General features: G+C 39.7%; 1 protein-coding gene across 2 annotated transcripts in view; it reads left to right on the top strand.

Annotated features, from left to right (window-relative positions):
• mettl14 (methyltransferase 14, N6-adenosine-methyltransferase non-catalytic subunit) overlaps positions 1 to 24,380 on the top strand; it is a 55,391-nt gene that overhangs the window by 8,605 nt on the left and 22,406 nt on the right. The window contains exons 2-5 of one of the 2 annotated variants that reach the window (XM_080191425.1): positions 4,625 to 4,713; positions 11,444 to 11,458; positions 12,074 to 12,161; positions 16,394 to 16,471. In XM_080191425.1, the coding sequence (XP_080047551.1) occupies positions 4,625 to 4,713; positions 11,444 to 11,458; positions 12,074 to 12,161; positions 16,394 to 16,471 (270 nt within the window). The remainder of the gene's footprint in view (positions 1 to 4,624; positions 4,714 to 11,443; positions 11,459 to 12,073; positions 12,162 to 16,393; positions 16,472 to 24,380) is intronic. The other variant, XM_080191435.1, reaches the window with a different exon arrangement.

The following is a 24,380-nucleotide window of genomic DNA, read 5'->3' as shown; positions in this document are numbered from 1 at the left end:
CCTAACCTGCACATCTTTGGACTGTGGGAGGAAACCTATGCAGACATAGGGAGAATGTGCAAACTCCACACAAGGACCCAAGCCAGGAATCAAACCCAGGTCCCTGGTGCTGTGAGGCAGCAGTGCTAACCACTGTGCCACCGAACAAAGAAAATTACAGCATAGGAACAGGCCCATCGGCCCTCCAAGGCTGCACCAACCATGCTGCCCAACTTAACTAAAACCCCCTACGCTTCCGGAGACCATATCCCTCTATTCCCATCTCATTCATGTACTTGTCAAGACGCCCTTTAAAACTCCCTACTGTATCTGCTTCCATTACCTCTCCAGGCACCCGCCACACTCTGTAAAAAATCTATCTTTTATATCTCTTTTAAAACTTGCCCCTCGCACCTTAAACCCTAATAATTGACTCTTACACCCTGGACAAAAGCTTCTGCCTATGCACTCTGTCCATGCTTCTCATAATCTTGTAGACTTCTATCAGGTCTTCCTTCAACTTCCTTTGCTCCAGTGAAAACAAACCAAGTTTCTCCAACCTCTCCTCATAGCTAATGCCCTCTATACCAGGCAACATCCTGGTAAATTTTTTCTGTACCCTCTCCAAAGCCTCCACATCCTTCTGGTAGTGTGGTGACCAGAATTGAACACTATATTCCAAGTGTGGCCTCAGTAAGATTCTATAAAACGTCAACATGGCTTGCCAGTTTTTAAACTCAGTACCCTGGCCGATGAAGGCAGGCATGCCGTATACCTTCCTGACTATCTTTTCTACCTGCGTTGCCACTTCCAGTGACCTGTGTACCTGTACACTCAGATCCTTTTGCAAATCAATATTCCTAGGGATTCTGCCAGTTACTGGATATTTCCTATCTGTATTAGACCTTCCAAAATGCATTACCTCACATTTGTTCAGATTAAACTCCATCTGCCATCTCTCCGCCAAGTCTCCAACTGATCTGTATCCTGCTATATCCTCAGATGGTCCTCATCACTATCCACAAATCCACCAACCTTTGTGTTGTCTGCAAACTTACTAATCAATCCAGTTATGTTGTTCTTCAAATTATGTATATTGAAGTACAATAAGTTTGAATTCTTATGTATTAGGAGGTTTTGGGAAGAGTACATTGGAGTGTGGTAAGTAAAAATAATTGCACTACAGAGGAACAGAATCATTTATTTAATCCAGACTGGTTGGTAGGCTGAGGGCTCATGGTAAAATGAACTTAGTAGGAATTTTATTTTGGGGGCACCAAATGTCACTACACAAAAACATAGGAATGCTTTAGAAAAAAGGATAGAGGAAAACTGTAGGAGTAATGGAATGTTTATTTAAAAAGAACTGTTAGAAGCCAGGAAATAATTAAAGATTGCAATGATCTTTTGAGGAGGTTAGGTATACAGGGAAAAAAATGGCTGAGGAGCTAAGTAGATCCTTCACATTCACTTTAGAAGTGAACTCCAACATGGCTTGTCTGATAGTTAAGGGTACAACTTCAGTTCCTTCAATAAAAGTGACTGATAAAATGATCTTGCTAGAGAATTGAGTCTTCAGCTCTAATGATTTTAAGCCACTAGTTAAGTTAAACTGCTCTGCCATTGTATGTTTTATCTGTAATTAATTATAAACAAAATTGTTGAAAAAAATAACATTTGTTTGTGGTGTACAGAAACTAGCAACATTTAAAGCACTGCATCTGATTGAAATTATTATAATTGGGAAAATCTGAATTGTCAAGGACATTGTATTTTTGTTATTTGCAAACTGACATAGTTTCTGGGTGAGACGTATTGTAATTTGTGTTTGAAGTTTTTAAAAAAGTGCTTGTTTCATGAAATGTTATTTTTAAAATTTATTCATTGGATGTGAACATTGCTTAATAAAACTCCCATTTATTCTGGCCATTAATGATTGCCTTGCAAAGGTGGTGATGAGCTGATGCCTTGAATCACTGCACTCTATCTGATATAGATACAGCTGTGGTGTTTTTCACCCTAGTTTTGTGCCTTGTAAGTGATGGACAGACTTTGGGGAGTCAGGAGATGAGTTACTTGTTATTAGAGTTTCTGGCCTCTGACCTGTTCTTGTAGCCATAGTACTTACGGTTAAGTTACTGGTTGATTGTGAGTATAGGAAATAGGAGTAGGCCATTTGTCCACTTGTATCTATTCCACCGTTCAAGTAAATCACGCTGATCTTTTAGCTCAACTATTCCCCTACTACCCCGTATCCCTAATATAGAAACTTAGAACATTGCAGCAAAATGGAGGCCATTTGGCCCTTTGAGTCTAACCCTCCATTCATTATGATCATGGCTGATTGTTCAACTCAATAGCCTAATCTTGCTTTTTCCCCATAACCTTTGATCCCATTCGCCCCAAGTGCTATATCAAGCCACCTCTTGAATACATTCAGTGTTTTGGCATCAATTGCTTCCTGTGGCAATGAATTCCACAGGCTCATCACTCTTTGGGTGAAGAAATATCTCCTCACCTCTGTCTTAAATGTTCTACCCTGAATCCTCAGACTGTAACCCTGGTTCTACACTCCCCCACCACTGGGAACATCCTCCCTGCATCTACCCTGTCAAGTCCTGTTAGAATTTTATAAGTCTCTATGAGATCTCCCCTCGTTCGTCTGAACTCCAGCGAAAACAATCCTAACCGAGTCAATCTCTCCTCATGCATCGGTTCTGCCTGTCCCGGAATCAGCCTGGTAAACCTTTGGTGCACTCTCTTGAGAGCAAGAACATTCTTCCTCATAAAAGGAGACCAAAACTGTACACAGTACTCTAGGTGGGGCCTCACCAAGACCCTGCTCATCCCTGCTCCTGTATTCAACCCTTCACAATGAAGGCCAACATACCATTTTCCTTCTTTACATCTGCTGCACCTGCATGCTTACCTTCAGTGACAGGTGTACAAGGATACCCAGGTCCTGCTGCACACTCCCCTCTCCCAATTTACAGCCATTCAGGTAGTAGTAATCTGTCGCCTTGTTTTTTGCTTCCAAATTATACTGCATCTGCCATTGACTTGCCCACTCACCCAACCTGTGCAGATCATTCTGAAGGATCTCTACATCCTTGTCATAGTTCACCTTCCCACCCAGCTTGCTATCATCTGCAAACATTTTGTTCCCTCATCCAAATCAATATATATTGTGAAAAGCTGGGGTCCTAGCACCGATCCCTAGCTACTGCCTGCCAATTTGATCTATCCTTGATGTACTCCTATTCATCAACTATCTGCTATCACCGGTGATATCATCTGGAAAACACAGCATGAATTTCCACGTGTGCTCTGATGACACCCAGCTTTACCTCACCATAATCCCTTTTGATTCCTGCACTTTTTCTAAAATGTTAACTGCTTGTCCTGAGTGAGAAATCTTCCCCAATTAAATATTTGAATGATTTAAGCTAACGTTTTGGATCCCCACTTCAAACCACATTCCCGAACCACTGACCCACCCCTATCTCTCTGGCAACTCTGAGGCTGAACCTGACTGTTCTGAGCTATGATATAATTGATTTTGAGATGAGCTTCTAACCACACATCTCAACTGTCTTTCTACCCCCATAACATTGTCTGTCGCCGCCCTGCCTCAGCTTGTAAACTGCTGCAATCATCATTGTACCTTTCTTATCTCTAGACTTGACTGTCTCTCTTTGCCAGCCTTGTACGTTCTATTTCTGTAAATTTGATGCTTTCCAAAACTCTGCATTCAGTGTTCCACCTTGTACCAAATCCCATTTGCCCATTACCCTTGCCCTCACAGACTGGTTAGCAATCCAAGGTTTTTTCCATTTAATTTGCATCTTTGTTTCAAAAACATCATTGGCTTTGGTGCCTTCGACTTCTGTAACCTCCTCCTCTGAGATGATTCTGTATCAGTGCTCCTCTAATCCTGATCTTTTGCACATCCTGATTTTAATCACTTCATCATTGATGGTCATATTTTCAGTTACCAAAACCCTAAAGGTCCTAAGGAACTTTTTATCCTAATCTCTGCTTCCCTACCCTTTTTCTCCTTTAAGATGTTTCTTAAACCCTATGCATTGAACTACACTCATTCTGTGGATCATTGTCGTACTTTGCTTTTAACAGGTGCCTGTGAAGTCCTTAAGGCAGTTTAACACACACAAGTGTGTGAAGAAACAGTAAAAATGGGGAAATAAGAATACTGGTCTGAACTGGTCTTGTATACCTTAAAATGGAGCACCAGTAAAACAGGGAAATAAGCAGACTGGTCTGAACTGTTTCTTTTCCGATTAAGTGTTAAATTTCCCAGTTGCCGTATTAACATTTCAAGTTGTTTCCCTGGATCAGGGGTTCCAGTGGTTCAAGAAAGCAGTTCACCATCACCTTCTCAAGGACAGTTAGTAATGGGCAATAAATGATGACCTAGCCAGCATTGCCCACATCCTGAAAATATCATTAGCGCACATCTCTGGGGTACTGGTACAGTTACCAAAAAACTATGCTATTGTTCCAAAGAAGAAATTAACACACTGCAATTTTACTGTACACTACCCTTTCATAAAATATATATTGCCAACTTGAGTTTTTTGCGTAACTTTATTTAATGCGAAATTTCACGGAGATTTCTATTCCTTAGCTAGGAGCTGAAAGTGCAGACAATATTGGAGCAATTCTGAACAGCAAGGAAGAGCAGAGGGAGATTGCTGAAACAAGGGAAACCTGCAGGTTAGTATGAAAGCAACTGCACCGTAAACCTTTTTTTTGTATCTTAGGTAGTACAGAAGATTGCAGTAGCGTGTTCAACAGGTTTGAAATATCAATAACATTGGTTTGTAAAGCCAGAGACTCGCCGTTCCCCATCTTTATGCAAAGCGATATTTAAAAATTAATTCCTGAAAAAAACTGAATTCTTCATACAGTACCATCTTGCATAAATACCATATGATCCAGTAAGAGGGATGCATGTGAATACTTTCTTTTTTGTACACTGATAGTCCCTTATTTTCTATTTTTTGTCCATCTCAGTTGGGACCTGTGTTTTAAGCACAGGAGGCAAACAACAAAAATAGTGTACTGCTCCCCTTTCCTTTGCTCCTCTTTCATTATTCTATATTCCCTCCCTTCTGTGGAAAGTTCCGAGCTAGGAACAATCTTTATAAGTGAAGGATTGCAGCTTTAATTCATGCTCTCTAGTATCTTATTCATACCTACTATATTCAGTATAATTGAATCAGCCCTACGATGCTAGTTTTAGGAGACCCAAAATGCTGCCCAAGACGTAAAATTGTTATCTTGCATTGTCAAGATTATAGACCTGTCAGTTTTAGGCCTGGGCAAAGTGATTTTGTGTGCACGATTGCCCAAGGCTGGCTTTGTAACTCAAGTCAGGTAGAATTTACCATATGTAGCATATTTTCAACCTAGTCCAAAGCCGCATTCTTTGCTGACACATTGAGTTTCATGGAATCATAGAACCCCTACCGTGCAGGGTTTCTTGGGAATTTTTTCAATTTTATGATACTGAAGGATATCTTTCTGCCATTTAAAATAATTCTAATAGTAGAATAAGAAGTAAAACTGAATATGGACAAGTACATATGTTTGAAGCTTTTTTGTCACTGAGGCACAATTGACTTTTTAACTCTGGCTGCACATCCTAATCTTGCAGTATTGGTTTGGATGCAATGTTTGTGGATTAAAAACAGTGTGCAATGCATTTCCAAGTTGATTTTTGAAGCTTATATATCACTTGCTCAGGTAACACTTACAAAATAATTGTTTGTGTTTGGCCGATGTAAATTTATTATGACAAATGCATGTTATGCACTTTAACTATTATTTTCAGTTCACACTATAGATGTTCTGTAACCCATGTAAGTTTGTGAAGCTTACAGGATGAGGTGTTAACTGCTCTGGATTGCACTTTTCTAAATATAAGATCCAAACAAATAATATTTTACAGCTGTCTAAACCTGAGGCAAATTTATAATTTCTTTATTGACCCTAAAGAGGCACTGCCAGCTGAGCAGCTTAAAGCTGTTAGAATCTTGAATATTCAGCAGTCAGTATCTCTTTTGTGTAAGAATGATAGATTCTAGCCTTTAAAGTAAAGTAAAATTCAAAGCATCTCATGGCACTTGTGACAGAACCATTTCCAAGAGCCATTCTATGAGAGAAACTGTTATAATGACTGTGCCCCTTTCTAATATGCAGTGGTCTCTGGTACCTTGCTTCTATTTTTATAACTAAAGCCTGTTTTAATATTTCTTGGTCTGCAGAGATGACTATCCAAGCCACATCTTTAGAGGATTGCTTCTAAACAGGATTTTGTTTTTATGGTGACAAGCGTAGGATTTTAAAGCTGAGATGAAAATTTCTTGTAATAAACTGGCTCATATATTTATCAAGTCAACTTTGTTTAACTGTTTTTATAACTCCAAACTCTATTTTAAATAAGTAAAGGAATTGATCCATTACACCTCTGTACTTTATCACAATCTTCCTATAGCTGACAACATGTGAAATACTTAATTGTATGAAATTGAAGTTTTTGTATTTTCCCTTAAATATTTTAACTTTATTTGTCCACATTTTGAGAAAATTGGTACATCTTCTTGCTTTGACCCAACAATGTATCTTGTGTCACATTTATTTTCTGCACTGGCCGGGCCTGTGGCTTCTGTGATCCCTGTGCTACATAGCTATTTTTCCAATGGATTCACAGCCATGGTGATGCAAATTAAAATAAACATTGTGGTATAAATTTGCTGACATTCTGGTTTGGCTACATTGTTTCCATTAAGTTCTACTCTGGTGATGATATGGTTGTTTAATAACATTGTCGGCATTCGTATAATAGTTGGAGCTAATGTAACATCCGCAATTCCAGTGTTACAGGATGACACATTAAAACCACATAATGGCTATCAAAGCAAATCCCAGTCCTATCGGCACATTGATTTGTAAAGCGTGCAGCTAAGCTACATATGGACAAAATATAGTGCTCTATAGTGCATGATGATTCGGAGCACAACTGCACATGCTTAGGCGTTTAACACATACGCGAACATTAGTGAACGCATCTCGTTTGTAACGTTTTAAGGTAGCATAGCTCTAGAGTTAGTAACAATCTGACATCAAATTATGTGCAGTATTGTGCCTATGACTCCCCTTATCGAAACATGGGGTTGAGGTTGGCCCAACCCAATATTGCTTGGAGTCCTTATGCCAACAAAAGATTTTTGTCCAGATATTTTGGGAACTGATTTTACACAAAATTCCACAGGTGATAAATTGTTTTTTTGCTGTTCTTTGAAAAAGGACTTGTACAGTTCGTCATCCGTTTACCTTTTGTACTAACAGAATTAGTTAAATTTTATTTCATCAGTAACTGGATTGACAAATTATCTTCCTATCCAGCATAAAATGAAGTTGGAATGGGAAGTGTTACTTATTATCTTTGCATGGTCGGACTGGCCTGACAGTCAGAATTCTATTCTTGAAATCACGCAATAGTTTCAGAATTTATACTCATTTGAAATAGTATAGATGAGTATTTTTATAACTGCAAACTGTCTGTTTTTAGATGCATAGAGATTGAACAGAGTGAAGAAAAGGTATAGATCAAAATTGCATTTATCATGAAGCTGGTAAGCACTGTGTTTGATGTAAAGAGCTGATGGAGGATAAGCTGCACTGAAACAATGACAGTTTGTTACACCAATTCCTGTCAGTGCTAAAATAATATCTTAGAATTGTACTTCTGAGTAATTATGACCAGATTCTCTACTTTGGGAAGGGTTGAAATTCTATTTGATGCTTAACCTAATATTAGGTTTAGATTCCTTTATTAAAACTTATTCTGTAACTATCTAAAATATGCCATTTTGTCCTTCAGTGGCTATGAAATAATAGCACCAAGCCTAATACAATTGTCTGGTGTATATTGATAGTTTAGTATGTTAATGCAGATTTTGTACTTTTGAGGCTGCAGGGATGTTATGTATTGTTGCATATTATTGTGCTGCTATATCAACATTAAAATGCAACTCGTGGGTTTTATTATTTGCCTTTTTGGTTTTCAATTAAGCAGGAGGCATCTTGCTACAATGCACTAAAATGTCTGAACATTTTTTAGTTTTCTCGGAGCAATCTAGCTGAGGTGAATTGGTTTTCTTAAGCCAAAGTGCATTATAAACACAAGTTGTTGTTTAATCTGCAGGTAATTTCCAGACTCAGGCAGCACCAGTGGAGCATAATGACTTTTGTGCCAGTCTCCAAAATGAATATAAATTACTTGGGTAGCCCAGGGGATAACATCATAAATAGTTGGCACACGTTGCGTTTTTACATTGAACAGAGATGAAATCAACTGAATGGTTGTTGAATCCACTTATTTTGTTATATTAAAGTTGGACATATCTGGCTTTAATCACCAGTAACATGGTTGAGAAGGTCTTAGAGAATATCTATTGCATCATGTTCTCTTGTGAAGTTTATCCCTATGCGTATAGTTATTTCCTGTTTTGAAGTTTTTGTTTTCAGTGGAGTTGTAAACAAATCTTGTTAACAACAGGTGCTTAGTCCAATGCGATTCGGAGTTTGTGCTTACCAACTGTCCGTGGAGGGTATTAGGGTTGCTTTGTGATCTTGAGAGGGGGATCATTTTAGCACAATATTCTGCTTTTGGTCACTACACTCTGATTCCCAACTGCAAGATTGTGTGCAGGTATTAAATGATGAAATTAAATAAGTTTGAGTATAGCCTTGGTGCATCTTGTGTCAAAATAGCATAATGAAGCAACATCTCATGGTGCAGACTACCTAAGCATTCGTTGTTCTATCATTGGGTTGGGTTGTAGAGAGCAGCTAGTGTAAATGACTACTAAAGCAAATGTCAGCTTAAGTTATGAAGGGAGATTCTTGGTTGTATGTAGCAGGGGTCCACTGCTTTACAGTGTGATTGACATTGGATTAAAGATGCTGTTTAAAGAGAATGGATTTCATGATGGATTATAACGTCCTTGTTTTCATTGGGACTGGTGGAAGGTGGATGATGTTGTGCTGTTTATATGGGTTCCATGTGATGTAAGCTCATCTTAACCTAGTCTTTAATTGGCATAAAACCAGACAATCCCATTATTTTTGTAATAGGTTTCAGATATACTAATATAGATTGTCTACTGAGGTAAATGGAATGGAAATATCAGATTGGTGCAGTGTTAGTACCTTTTCTGAGGCTGTATCTGTACTGTTCTTGGTTGATGCAAACAGTGTAAAAATAATGGAAAATGTTTCATTTTCTAACAATATTATTAGTTGACTCTGATTACTAAAATAACTTGGGGTGAAAAATATCTATTGCTTTACCTAATATGATGTTTTAATTTTTATTTCCTTCAACTTGAATTAAAGCAGCTTTGCTGCATAATTTTCGTTGGATTCAGGGGAAGTGCCGGAAGATTGGAAAACAGCTAATGTTACGCCGTTGTTTAAGAAGGGTGCCAGGCAAAAGGCGGGGAATTATAGGCCTGTTAGTTTAACGTCTGTTGTAGGTAAAATGTTAGAATCCGTCATCAAGGAGGAAATAGTGAGGCATCTTGAGGGGAACTGCTTGATAGAGCGGACGCAGCATGGTTTCCTTAAAGGGAAGTCGTGTCTGACAAATTTACTGGAGTTCTATGAGGATGTGTCTAGGGCGGTGGATAGAGGAGAGCCGGTGGATGTGGTCTTCCTGGATTTTCAGAAGGCGTTTGACAAGGTACTTCACAAGAGGTTATTACAGAAGGTCAGGGGCATGGAGTTGGGGTAGGGTATTAGCGTGGATAGAGGACTGGTTGTCAAATAGGAGGCAGAGAGTGGGGGTCAATGGGTGCTATTCGGATTGGCGGATGGTGACTAGTGGAGTGCTCTAGGGGTCGGTGCTGGGGCCTCAGCTATTTACCATTTATATAGATGATCTGGAGGAGGGAACCGAGTGTAGGGTGTCGAAATTTGCTGATGACACCAAAATTGGTGGAAAGGCAAATTGTGCGGAGGGTGTGGAGAGTCTACAGAAGGATCTAGATAGGCTGGGCGAATGGACCAGGAAATGGCAAATGGAATTTAATGTTGGTAAGTGCGAGGTGGTCCACTTTGGTAGGAATAATGGTAGGAAGGATTATTACTTACGTGGAGAAAAACTGCAGCAGGCGACGGTGCAGAGGGACCTCGGGGCCCTTGTACATGAGTCGCAAAAACCCAGCTTGCAGGTGCAGCAGGTGGTCAGGAAGGCGAATGGGATGCTGGCCTTCATCGCGAGGGGGATTGAATATAAAAGTAGGGAGGTCTTGCTGCAGCTGTATAGGGCATTGGTGAGGCCGCAGCTGGAGTACTGTGTGCAGTTTTGGGCGCCGTACTTACGCAAGGATATTTTAGCCTTGGAGGGAGTGCAGAGGAGGTTTACTAGGCTGATGCCGGAGTTGAGGGGGTTGAGCTATGAGGAGAGGCTGAATAGATTAGGCTTGTACTCGTTAGAATTTAGAAGAATGAGGGGAGATCTCATTGAGACGTATAAGATGATGAATGGGATGGATAGGATAGAGGTGGAGAGACTCTTCCCGCTCAGAAAGGACAGTAGGACTAGGGGGCATAGCCTCAAGATAAAGGGGGGCGTGGTTTAGAACAGAGTTGAGGAGGAACTTCTTCACTCAAAGGGTGGTGAATCTCTGGAATTCTCTGCCCGTTGAAGTGGTGGAGGCTGCCTCGCTAAATATTTTTAAGACACGGGTTGATGGGTCTTTGATGAGAGAGGGGATTAAGGGTTATGGGGAGAGGGCGGGAATGTGGAACTGAGCCACGACAGATCAGCCATGATCTTATTGAATGGCAGGGCAGGCTCGAAGGGCTAGTTGGCCTACTCCTGCTCCTATTTCTTATGTTCTTATGTTCATTGAATCTGGTAGTTTTTTAGGAAAAGAAAGTTAACAATGTGCATCAATTATATTTCAATTCGTTGCGGAGAGGATTTTTTTCTGATTTTGTAAGCCAATATATTTTGTTTCAGTTGTATTTGGAAGAACAAATTATGGTTTTCTTTCCTGCCATATTTAAGAATAATGTAACATTTGACATGGAGTGTCTCATGTTTAACCATAAGCAGTTAAAAAAGAATCTGTAGTAAGTTATCAGATTGAGAGTCTTTGGTATAATTCAGTACAGTTCTGTCACCATCAGCTTTTTGAATGAGTACAAAAATGCTTAATCACTTCACTAAAGATTTGGGATTAAGCTTTGTTTCCTGTTTCCCTACGTTGTAGTCTCTGTGCATCAAGAATATGCACCAGCGGATGGGGCCATTTGGTGTGCAGATACTTGTTGATGAATCTTCTGGTTGAAAGTTGCATTTTTGTAGTGAGAATTCCAATTTAGTCAACAATATTAGATCATGATACGTCTTTGTTTCCTTTTTTTAAAGGAGCAGACTATTTTGGTGAGTACTTTAAGAAAAATTTATTTCTCCAATGGATTGATGGAGACTGCAGCTTTAATATTGGGGAACTCGTCCTGTGTCGGAATCATCCATTTAAAAACAAAACATGATCAATTTAAGATTGAACTTTTGATTAAACAAATTGCACGTGCACTTTTGGATTGTGACAGCATTCTGAAAATTGTCGGCGTTTATAAATTTTAATTAAAATGGAGCATTGTTGAGAACCCTCTCTTTAAATGTACTTTATTTTGCATTAAAGTTTTTGATCCCATATTAAAGCTCCATTTGTCCCCAATTGTTTAAGCTCCATAATTTACTGTAGCAAAATTATTTTACTCTGCCGGGCTTGTTAACTTACAAAATGCAATATATATTTGACAACATAACACACTTGTGTAAATAATTCATAGGGGAGGGATAAGAAAGATGATTCAGATGCTTCATTTAGAGCCTTAGCAGACCTATTTGGGTTGCTTGTACATTATTTACATTGTACACTATTTCTATAGTACACTTTGCATGTGCATGTAAGTGAAATATTCTTACATCTGTAATAATTGTTTTTAATGGATGCCTTTTTAAACAAGAAAATGTTTTGTTTGATATTTCTAGGGCATCATATGACACATCTGCACCAACTGCCAAGCGTAAATTTCCTGAAGAAAGGGAAGCTAGTGAAGAAGAATTTGAAGAGTATAAAGTAATTATATCACTGCAATGTCTACTATTCTGTTTCATCCTTCAAACTAAAAGTGACACATGCTATCCAATTTCTTTTATCTGGCCCAATCCACATGATGGAAACATTTGAATAAAAGCTGTAAAATATTTCCAGCAGAACTTAATTTATAGTTTGGCTTATGAAACTCATCATAAAATGCGTATCTGATTAAAAACATCCACTGTAAACTTTAAATTTTGCCAGAACTGGGATAAGAATCCTGTTCATTGTTTTTAGATTTGTATTCTTTTGAAATTGACAAAACTAGCCTAAATTTGTATTTACTGTTTGTTCCTGATGACTTGGGTGGTCGCTACAACACCGACTGCATCAGCATGCTGCCATCTTTTCAGAACAGAACCAATAGATACTGGATTTGTTAGAGACTTCAGTATTCTGACCCAGAGATGGTGAAGGAACAGTGGTATAACTGAGTCATAATGATACATGACTTGGAGGGGAACCGACAGCTGATGCTGCTCCGATGTGTTTGCTGTCCTTTTTCTTCTAGCCAATAGAGGCATTGGATTTGTAAGGTGCTGTCAAAGGAGCATTTGTGAGTTTCTGCAGTGCACTGATGATACAGAAAGTGTTTAAGCTGTTGGAGAGTGCATTTTCCTGGATGATGCAAAGCTTCTTTAGTACTATTGGAGCTGCATTCTTCCAAGCAAAAGGAGAGTCCGCCATTGTACTACTGACTTGTTTGTTGCAGATGATGGACAGGCTTTGTGGAGTTGGAAGTGAGTTACTTGCTACAGAATTCCCAGCGTCTGACTTGCTCTTGTAACCAGAGAATTTACTACTTATGATCAGTCTAGTAAAGTTTCAATCAATTTAAAGGTGATTCTTATCCCTGTGACTTCTGGCCATCATGTTGGTTTTGGGTATTTCAGTGATGATAGTGGTATTGAATGTCAGGCATTAGGATTACACTCTCTTGCTGGAGATGGTCAAGCCTAAATGTCCATGACTTGGTGAATGCAGTCGCAAACTGCTTTGCTATTGGAGGACTTGCAGATGGAACTGAGCCACAACCATTATGAGCATCCCCAACTTTGCAATGAGGGTGGGGAGGCCATTGATGAAGCAAATTAAGATAGTCTGGGACAGTATTCTGAGGAATTCTTACAGGGATGTCCTGAGGATGGAATATGTGGTTTCTGTCAACTGCAACCATGTTCCTTTGTGTTAGGTTGCTCCAGGCATTGAAGAGCTATGTTTCTCTGTCTCTCTTTAAACTCTCCTTAAACAATTCCCACTGCTCATCCGCTATCCTATCTTTTAGCCTTCCTGCTCACTCAGGCCAAATCTGCCCTCATGTCTATGTAATTTCCTTTATTTAATTCCAGAACACTACTGTGGGACTCCACTTTCTCACCCCCAAAACTGAATTCAAAATTTAATCATGATTCTTACTCCCTATAGGATCCTTAACCATGAGGCTATCAATTAATCCCTCCTCATTACACTATACTAAATCCAGAGTGGCCTACTTGCTGGTTGGTTACACAAAATACTGTTCCAAGAAACAATCTCTAATATGTTCAGTGAACTTTTGTGCAGCTGGTCTCATTCTTATCTATTTAATTGTAGCCAGAGAATAATTTGCAACTGCTTTTCTTCCTGCTCCGGCACCATTACCTCTGGTGTCCCCCAGAGATCCATACTTGACCTCTCCTATTTCTCACCTACATGCTGCTCTCCAGTTACATCACCTGAAAGTGCATTAGTTTTCATTTATACTCTGAAGACATCCAGCTTTATCTCCCCGCCACCTCCCTTGACTCCTCCACTGTTGCTAAATTAGTAGACAGTTTATCCAATATCCAGTACTGGATGAACAGGAATTTCTTCCAATCAATATTGGAAAGACTGAAGCTATTCTTTTCAGTCTGCACTCCAAACATCATTTCCTAGATACTGACTCCATCCTTCTCTCTGGCAACATTCTTGAAATTAAGTCAATTTGTTCACAGCCTTGGTTTCAAATTTGAGCCCAAGCTGAACTACTAATCTTGTATTCATGCCATCAATAAGACCGCCTGTTCCTACCCCCATAATATTGCTTCACTTTGCCCCTGTTTCAGCTCATTTGTTGCTAAAACCTTCATAAGTACCTTTGTTACTTTTAGAATCCACTATTGCAATACACGCTTGGCTGCTCTCCTACGTTCTAACCTCTGGAAACTTAAAACTGCCACCTGTGTCTTAACTCACAGCAAATCCTGTTCACACATCACTGTTTTGCTCACTGACTTATGTTGACATCTGGCCAAGCAATGTCTTGATTTTAAAGCTCTTATCCTTGTTTCAAATTCTTCCATGACCTCACCCTTTTCTATCTTTGCAATTTCCTTCAGCCCCAAACTCTTTGGACATATACATTCCACTCATTCTGGCCTCTTGAGCATCTCACTTTAAATTGCTCCTTCATTGGTGACTGTGCTTTCAGTTGCCCAGAATCTAAGCTATGGAGTTCCCTCTCCCTTTGCTTCTTTACTATGTTTTCTTCTTTCAAGCACTTTTGAAAACTTGCCTCTTTGACCAAGCTTTAGGTCAGTTGACCTGATATCTTATTATGTAGTTCTGTCGTATTTTGTTTCATATTACTTCTATGAAATGCTATGGAGCATTTTATTAAGCTAACTGTGATCTATAAATTTAAGTTGTTGAAATTTTGAATACTAGCTCTGCCCTTGATATTTTGCTTCAGAAAAGTCTGTTTTCCTATTCCTGCTTTATAACAAACATCTCTTGTTCTTGCACCATCTGTGAATCTTTTCCACACCTGCTGCATAGATACAAAATCCTTCATATAATCGGACGCTAGCATGTTATTTCATCAAGAACCTAAATAATAGTTTTCATGGGTACAATATTTAAATTCAGTGTCTTTACTTATAAAACCTAACATTGCATGTTGTTATTTTTACCTGAAGCTTTTTCAACTTATTCTAACCCTTTTTCAAGATCTATTTCTGCTCTTGCCTTCTTAGCATTTCATTTCAAGATGCATTACCTCAATTCTCAGTTAAGTTTCTATTGATTGTAAATCTATTCAATCAATTGACCTATTTAAGTGGACAGTTATTTATGTCAAATTTGTGGTATTCATACTGTATGGCAGTTGAAGAAATTGCATTTCTCTTGTAATGGGACAAATAAAGGAATGTTCTTAAATTATCTGCACTTAATGCATGAATCAACTCAAGAAGGCTTTGTTTCTGAATTAACTATTGAAATTTATTATTGAGTCAACCAGCCATTAAATATACTTATTCACTTGGAGAAAAATAGCAAGAAGAAAATTTAAAACTAAATTTCAGATTTAAATATATACTGAGTTTAAGAATGTTAAATCAGTCCTATCTAATAAATGACCCACTTCCACATGCTGCTAATATTGAATCTGGGTGTAGCTAGTTGTATTTGATTAGTAAATAATTAGTCAATAGGCAGTGTTGGGTACGTGCTTTAACACTTCTTTCCATTTGTTGCTAAAGGACAAGATTACAAGTAGAGTGTATGAAAACTTTTACTAATGAGCATTTTACTTGTTTAGTGATAAGTGGTAGATGTTTGGAGCGCACACACCTTCATTGTGCAAGTGTGTGAGAGGTTTTTTTTATTGATATTTTATACTTGTGGCCAAAACTGTGGAATATTATTCACATCTGTGGTTAGTCAGCAAGGTTCTGTTGTAAAACATTGACCTAAATAAAATTGAACGGAATATTAAATTGGGCCTGCTTTAAGAAAAATCAAAATTCTTGTCAAATGTCAGGAAGCTCTCAAAGTCATGTGATAACAGTTACATTTTATACAGTGTACTTAGCTGGAGGTACTTCCTGGCATTGGTCTGTGGTTGTGGTTTTGCTGTTAAAATGTGTAGAGTTGCTCTGGAATACATGTGTCTCTGCCTCATCAGTGACATGACCAGAAGTACATGGAGAGAAGATGTGAAACGGCTTTTAGGGTAGGAATTTTGATATTTTAAAACAAAACCTAAGGAATATTAATTTTTCATTGCAAAGCTGAAGGGTGCATTATATCTTCACCAAATTATTCAATGCAGTCTATACAAATGTGATATTCTAAAGACTGCTAACTGTGCAGGAGTGAACGCAATCAATCCTCTAAGTGAAATATGCCTCTAGAATATTGAATCTATTTTAATGTTCACAAATAAAAGTTATTTATTTTGTTGGCAGGATGAAGTGGTGGAAGAAGAAGAAACAGAAATGCAATATAATGAAGAAATCTATAAGGATTCCAGCACATTCTTAAAGGTGAATGCATCTTGGGTCTTTTTTTTCGCTATTGGATATTGCTAAAGTAGAGTAAGCTACAAGCTTCCAAGTAGAGTGTAAGAGAGAAACAAAGATGTTTATGGCCTAGAATGCTAAAGGAACCATTGGCAAGTGAAGGATGTGGGGAGAGTGCACAGAAGGCCAAAATTGCAAGAATGGAGAGCTTATGGGTTGTGATATTAATCGGTGACCTGATTTCCCTGCAGGGTGCACGAAGTAATGTTTCTTTCAATCAGAATGGTGAGAACTGCTTGGATTCAAAGCTTTGAGACAATGAGAATTTTTAGTTAATAATACATAAAAGTAAATGTCTCTAGCCACATCATTATTCAGGCATAAAAATAATGCTTTTAATGTACAAGAAATATTTTATATTGACAGAATTCTGATCAGGCAATATTGGCAAAAATTAATAATAGAAATTTTCATGTAATTTGGAAGCATGAGCCAATATTAACAAGCTGAGAGCAACGTGCCATCTGGAAGCTTGGTAAACAGTAGTTATAACAATCTGTCTTGCTAATCAATGAGATTTCAGAATTGAGAAAGAAATAGGGAATATTGTGAAGAAGGATGAATTAGAGTTGCAGAGTAGAAAAAGAGAAGGAAAGAAAGATTGGATTGAAGGAGGAAAAATAAGAAAAGTAAGACAAAAATATAAAGTTTAAAATATGTTAGATTCAAAATCTCTAAGAACAATTCACTGTTTGAAGAAATGAGACTCCACAGTTTAATTTGTTGAATATATGGGTTACTGAGGTTGATTGATGTTAAAGTAATTGTGCTATTCATTGCCTAATTTACCACAATATGACGAGTTTAATGGACAACTAACATGCAAATTCAGCAAGTTCTTAAAAATAATTGGGAGACTAAGGACAAGGTGTCATTTTACACAGCTAACAATGCACATTAGTTACAAAACTTAGTGCAATGTTTGCAATATTTGCCAGAGATGTTATCGAATGTTTGACCCAGTATGAACCCTGTAGAAAACAATCTCCTTTTAGAAAGTGAAACTCACTTCCCAGTGAACATAAATAACCATTTAACAAGATTTTGCATTTTAAGACATTTACTGACCAAATTAAAATCTACATTTGCTAAACTTAATAGTCCATTCATACTCTAAACTACAGAAAAGATAGTCTGCATTAACCCAGTGCCACAATTATACATTACGCTACACCACATTCTCAGCCAAGATGTAGTCTTGTACATAAGTCTCAAGCTTTTCCGAGCCTCAAGTAAATCTCCTGTTCCTGCCATACATGGGCGAATTTGGCCTTTTTAAAAGGAAGTCCTATCACTCAATCATGGCATAATAAAATCGACTTCCAGTAGCAAGGCACCCTTTCACTCCTTGCCTTTACCTCTCCACAATTCTCTTCAAACAAGCACTCTTTCTATAGGATGACACAAAAGCAGTCCTTTTCCTCTACATGACACATTAGTAGTTGTCTTCTCCAAATCTTCGCATGACTGAGTCTGTGCACAACAAGACCAGCTGCCTCCTCCTTTGTGTTTAGAGGTTAAAACTTGTACCTTGTTATTGATGGATTCCGATTTGAGTTTCTGCCTTCATAACTTTGAGGTCACGTGGATTTGTCTTGGAAAGATTTAGTATGTTGTCACATCGCTCCCTCCAACATGCTCCATTGTATCCTGAATTAAGGAAGACATAACCATCATATGAAGTCTTGCATTCATAAACAAACCACCATGGTATTTATGCCCCTTGACATTCAATGGCATCCCCGTCGCTGGATACTCTATCAACTTCCTGGGGTTACCATTGACCAGACACGAAGCTGGAATAGCCATAAAAATACTGTGGCTACAAGAGCAGGTCAGAAGCTAGGAATTCTGTGATGAGTATCTCATCTCCTGACTCCCAAAATCCTGCCCATTATCACAAGTCAGGAGTGTGATGGAATAGTCTCCACTTGCCTGGGTGAGTGTAGTTTCAACAACAGTCAACACCCGACACCATCCAGGACAATGCAGTCCATTCCATTGGCACCACTTCTGTAGACATTCACTCCCTCTATCACTGATGAACAATGACAGCAGTGTGTATCATATACAAGATGCACTGTAGGAACATACCAAGGTTCCTTAGACAGCACTTGCTAAACCAGACTGCTACCATCTAGAAGGTCAACGGCAGTAGACACATGGGAACACCATCACTTGGAGATACTCCTCCAAGCCACTCACCATCCTGACCTGGAAACATATCAGTGTTCCTTCACTGTTGCTGGGTCAAAATCCTGGAACTCCTCTGGATGTATCAACAACACTAGTACTACAGCAATTGAAGAAGGTAGCTCATCACCACGTTCTCAAGGGCAATTGGGAATGGGCAATAAATGCTGGCCTTGCCAGTGACTCCCACATCCCATAAATGAATTTAAAAAATTATAGAATATCTCTTCATGCTCTGGGGACGTGGATTCAAATTGCTAGCGAAATTTAAATTCAATTAATAAAATCTAGAATTTAAACTGCATGCCAACAGCATGTGGTTTAATCAATGTCCATTCCACCTAGAGTGGATTTGGGACCTGCCTTTTTGTCCTACCCATGGTAGAGGTTATGATGCTGTGAGTTGAACCTGTCTTCAGACAACTGAAAATTACCTCTTTCAATCTGATTCTATCTTTAATCTCTTGTTTTAGCCACAGATGATTCTCCTTTTCTGTGGAGGTTTTATTTCTGTGGGATGTGAATTTGAAATTATGAAGTCATGGCATTTCTTTAAAAGTTGTAGTATATTCTGTAACAATAATTGTACATTCCCATGTTTTCAATGTCGCATAATTAAGATTTTATAACCAAAAGACAAAATGCTGGAAAGTCTCAGCAGGTCTGGCAGCATCTGTAAGGAGAGAAAAGAGTTGATGTTTCGAGTTCAGATGACCTTTTGTCAAAACTTTTAAGATTCTATAATTAGGCCAAGTTTTTTTTGCCTTGGAGCACACAAACAAAACAGGTAGATCTCCACCTAATATTGTGATATTACTATCCTACCAGTGCAAACATCGACATTAATTAAATGAATCAATCCTGGCCAGATCCCAGTGTCCATTGATAACAATGAAATGTGGTAAGAAGAATTAATTCTCCCTACCACAGGGACAGTTAAATGCAAATGTATTTTACAAATGTAAACGTAACCCACCCAGTGATACTCGAGTGTTTCCTGAACCTGAGAAAGTCACCAGCTGTTTTCAGTTACTGCAGTTCAATGACACAGTAGCACAGTGGTTAGCACTGTTGCTTCACAGCTCCAGGGGCCTGGGTTCAATTCCTGCACATTCTCCTTGTGTCTGGGTTTCCCCCTGGTGCTCCGGTTTCCTTCCACAGTCCAAAGATGTGTGGGTTGGGTTGATTGACCATGCTAAAATTGCCCCTTAGTGTCCTGAGATGTGTAAATTGGAGGGATTAGCGGGTAAAATATGTAGGGATATGAGGGTAGGATCTGGGTGGGATTGTAGTCGGTGCAGACTTGATAGGCCAAATGGCTCTTTCTGCACTGTAGGGTTTCTATGATTCTATGACCGAAGCTTGTGATGGCAAGCAGCTTACCTACACCAAGGGCTATAGGTTTATCATGTTCACACCAGTGGTTTTATTTCTGTGAAGTTCTGGATGTTCATCTCTAAAACTGCGTAATCATTTCATCCAGAGCCTCAATAAATGGGGGAGCTAATTTCAAGCTAATTCATGATTGTTAAATTTGAATTTCCTTTTGAAAGTTTTTATATTGTTGTCCACTAGTGATTTGGTTGTCAAAGCATTTAGCATTTATACACTTGGTGGGTATGTCAACAGAACAATATTTTCAGGCTTTCAATATTTTTCCCTGCATGGCTATTCAGTAGAACTATTTGAAAAGATGTGATTTTGACAGCTGTGCTTATCGGAGTCTTGAAGCTTCAGAAATCCTTTAGAAACTTTGTATGAAGAATAATACGTGTTGTTTCAGGGTCACTTGGACAATGTGTGAAATTGTTAGAAGTACTGCTTGGGTGTTTTTCTTCCACGGCGATGATGAGTAATATTTGTGTGTCAAGATTTTCATGAATGTGGAAAAACCACAAATCTAACTTTCACCAGGTATTCTACAGGCCTGAAAAGTGACAGATGATTTACTAACTGCAGCAGACAAGGAATTAGAGTTAACAGTAGTTAACTCAATTGTTAACTGGAAGTATTTCAGCTGCAAGTGTATTTGGCTTTACTATGCAAGTGGGCTGAATTAGATCAACATACATTTCATTAAAAACAAAACTTCAAGGTAGATCCATTCATAGCTTGCTAAGGAGGTCAGTGATCACTTTGGGTTAACAGAATGTTGCAAAGAATAGTAGTAATAGGTCTGTAAATTAGGAATGCTTTAGAAATCACCAGAGAGCCACCAAAAAGTTGATTAAAAAAGGAAAATGTAGAATGTGGGAGTCAAACTTGCCACGAACAAAATAATGGACTGAAGCGGCATTTACAAGCGTGAAAAGAACAATGAAAGTAAATGTTGGTTTCTTAAAGACAGAATAAATTATCATGGGGAATGAAGAAATGACAGATGTCAAACAAATATGTCCTACCAGGAATCAAGGGTAACATCGAGGCTAATAAGAAAGGAAATTCGGGTAATTAATACCAACCGAAACAAGTACTGGAGAAACTTGAAGCTTAAGATCGGAAAAATTCCCAGGACCTGATGGCCCACATCATAAGATCCCAAAAGAAAGGGTCTCAGTGGATTGGAAGTTAGCAAATGTAATAATGCTATTCAAGAAAGGAGAGAGAGAGAAACGGGGAGAGAGAGAGAGAGAGCAACGAACGTCATGGTTGGGGGGGGCATGGCGTGCGTCACCAGGCAACATCCTGATGAACGTTCTCTGCAGCCCCTCCAGTGCAATCACATCCTTCCTATAATGTGGCGACCAGAACTGCACACAGTATTCCAGCTGTGGCCTCACCAAGGTTTTATACAACCCCAACGTGACTCCCTGCTTTTGTGTTCTATGCTTCGATGATGAAAGCAGGTGTCCCATATGCCTTTTTCTCCAGTCCATTAACATGCTCTTCCGCCTTCAGAGATCTATGGACAAACACACCAAGGTCCCTTTGTTGCACAGAGCTTCCTCGTGTCATGCTGTTTATTGAATATTTCCATGTCAAATTGTTCCTTCCAAAGTGTATCACCCCTCACTTCTCAGTGTTGAATACTACTTATCTGCCCATTTGACTAAGACACTCGACCTCACTGTTAACCACCTGGCCAATCTTTGTGTCATCAACAAACTTACGAATCCTATCCCCCACATAGTCATCCATGTAATTTATATAAATGACAAATAATTCAGGACCCAGCGCATATCCATGTGATTTACCACTGGACAGTGACATCCAGTCCCTAACAGAAAGAAGTCTCACAACACCAGCTGAAAGTCCAACAGGTTTATTTGTAGTAAAGCTTTCGGAACAGGCTGTCCTTTTATCAGGTGGGTGGGAGTTCTGATCGCAAACAAGGCTCAAAGACACAAACTCAATTTAAGAACATAAGAACATAAGAAATAGGAGCAGGAGTAGGCCATCCAGCCCTTCGAGCCTGCCCCGCCATTCAATAAGATCATGGCTGATCTGTTGTGGCTCAGTTCCACTTTCTGGCCCTCTCCCCATAACCCTTAATCCCCTCTCTTATCAAGAACCCATCAACCCGCTTCTTAAAAATATTTAGCGAGGCAGCCTCCACCACTTCAACGGGCAGAGAATTCCAGAGATTCACCACCCTTTGAGTGAAGAAGTTCCTCCTCAACTCCGTTCTAAACCGCCTCCCCTTTATCTTGAGGCTGTGCCCCCTAGTCCTACTGTCTTTTTTGAGCGGGAAGAGTCTCTCCACCTCTATCCTATCCATCTCATTCATCATCTTATATGTCTCAATGAGATCTCCCCTCATTCTTCTAAACTCTAACGAGTACAAGCCTAGTTTATTCAGCCTCTCCTCATAGCTCAATCCCCTCAACTCCGGTATCAGCCTAGTAAACCTCCTCTGCACTCCCTCCAGGGCCAAAATATCCTTGCGCAGGTGCGGCGCCCAAAACTGCACACAGTACTCCAGCTGCGGCCTCACCAATGCCCTATACAGCTGCAGCAAGACCTCCCTACTTTTATATTCAATCCCCCTCGCTATGAAGGCCAGCATCCCATTCGCCTTCCTGACCACCTGCTGCACCTGCAAGCTGGGTTTTTGCGACTCATGCACAAGGACCCCGAGGTCCCTCTGCACCGTCGCCTGATGCAGTTTTTCGCCACGTAAGTAATAGTCCTTCCTACCATTCTTCCTACCAAAGTGGACCACCTCACACTTGCCAACATTAAATTCCATTTGCCATTTCCTGGCCCATTCGCCCAGCCTATCTAGATCCTTCTGCAGACTCTCCACACCCTCCGCACAATTTGCCTTTCCCCCAATCTTGGTGTCATCAGCAAATTTCGACACCCTGCACTCGGTTCCCTCCTCCAGATCATCTATATAAATGGTAAATAGCTGAGGCCCCAGCACCGACCCCTGGGGCACCCCACTAGTCACCAACCGCCAATCCGAATAGCACCCATTGACCCCCACTCTCTGCCTCCTATTTGACAACCAATCCTCTATCCACGCTAACACCCTACCCCCAACTCCATGTCCCCTGACCTTCTGCAATAACCTCTTGTGAGGTACCTTGTCAAACGCCTTCTGAAAATCCAGAAAGACCACATCCACCGGCTCTCCTCTATCCACTGCCCTAGACACATCCTCATAGAACTCCAGTAAATTTGTCAGACACGACTTCCCTTTAATGAAACCGTGTTGCGTCCGCCCTATCAAGCAATTCCCTTCAAGATGCCTCGCAATTTCCTCCTTAATGACGGATTCTAACATTTTACCTACCACAGACGTTAAACTAACCGGCCTATAATTCCCCGCCTTTTGCCTGGCCAATTTACATGAATGATGATTGGAATGTGAGTCTTTTACAGCTAATCAAGTCACATTACAGACAATGTGAGTGGAGAGAGTATTAAGCACAGTTAAAAGGATGTGTATTGTTTCCAGACAGGAAAGTTAGTGAGATTTTACAAGTGCAGGCAAGTTGTGGGGGTTACAGATAGTGTGACATGAACCCAAGATCCCAGTTGAGGCCGTCCTCAAATGTTCGTCTTCGAGATGTTCATCTTCATCAATGACATGTTGAAGGCTCCGGAGAAGATGTCATAACCTCTCTGCTCCGGGGAAGTACTGGACGACGAAGGGTACTCTGTCCACTGTGTCTCGTGTTTGTTTTCTGAGGAGGTCGGTGCAGTTTTTGGCTGTGGCGCGTCGGAACTGTCGATCAATGAGTTGTGCGTCATATCCTGCTCTTATGAGGGCATCTTTCAGCATCTGGAAGTGTATGTTGCAATGCACCTCATCTGAGCAGATCCTGTGTATACAGAGGACTTGTCCATGGGAGATGGTTTCTTTAACATGTTTAGGGTTGAGTGAAGCATCGCGAGGTTATCCGTGGGTTTGCAGTACAGTGAGGTGCTGAGGTGGCTATTCTTGAAGGTGCGTGTGTCCAAGAATGTAACCAATTCCAGAGAGTAGCCCATGGTGAGTAGAATGGAACTTGTTGATGTCACCATATAATTGTTTCAGTGATTGTTCACCATGAGTCCAAAGGAAGAAAATGTCATCGATGTATCCAGTATATAGCATCGGTTGAAGGTTCTGTGCAGTGAAGAAGTCTTGTTTGAACCTGTGCATGAAGATGTTGGCATATTGCGGTGTGAATCTATACCCCCACAACTTGCCTGGTCTTGTAAAATCTCATTAACTTTCCTGTCTGGAAAC

Source organism: Carcharhinus amblyrhynchos, chromosome 1 (genome assembly GCF_965287045.1).
Source record: "Carcharhinus amblyrhynchos chromosome 1, sCarAmb.v2.hapA, whole genome shotgun sequence".
NCBI classification, from domain to species: Eukaryota; Metazoa; Chordata; class Chondrichthyes; order Carcharhiniformes; family Carcharhinidae; genus Carcharhinus; species Carcharhinus amblyrhynchos.
Note: the sequence above shows the minus strand (reverse complement) of the source record. Positions and strands in the feature narration are given on the sequence as shown.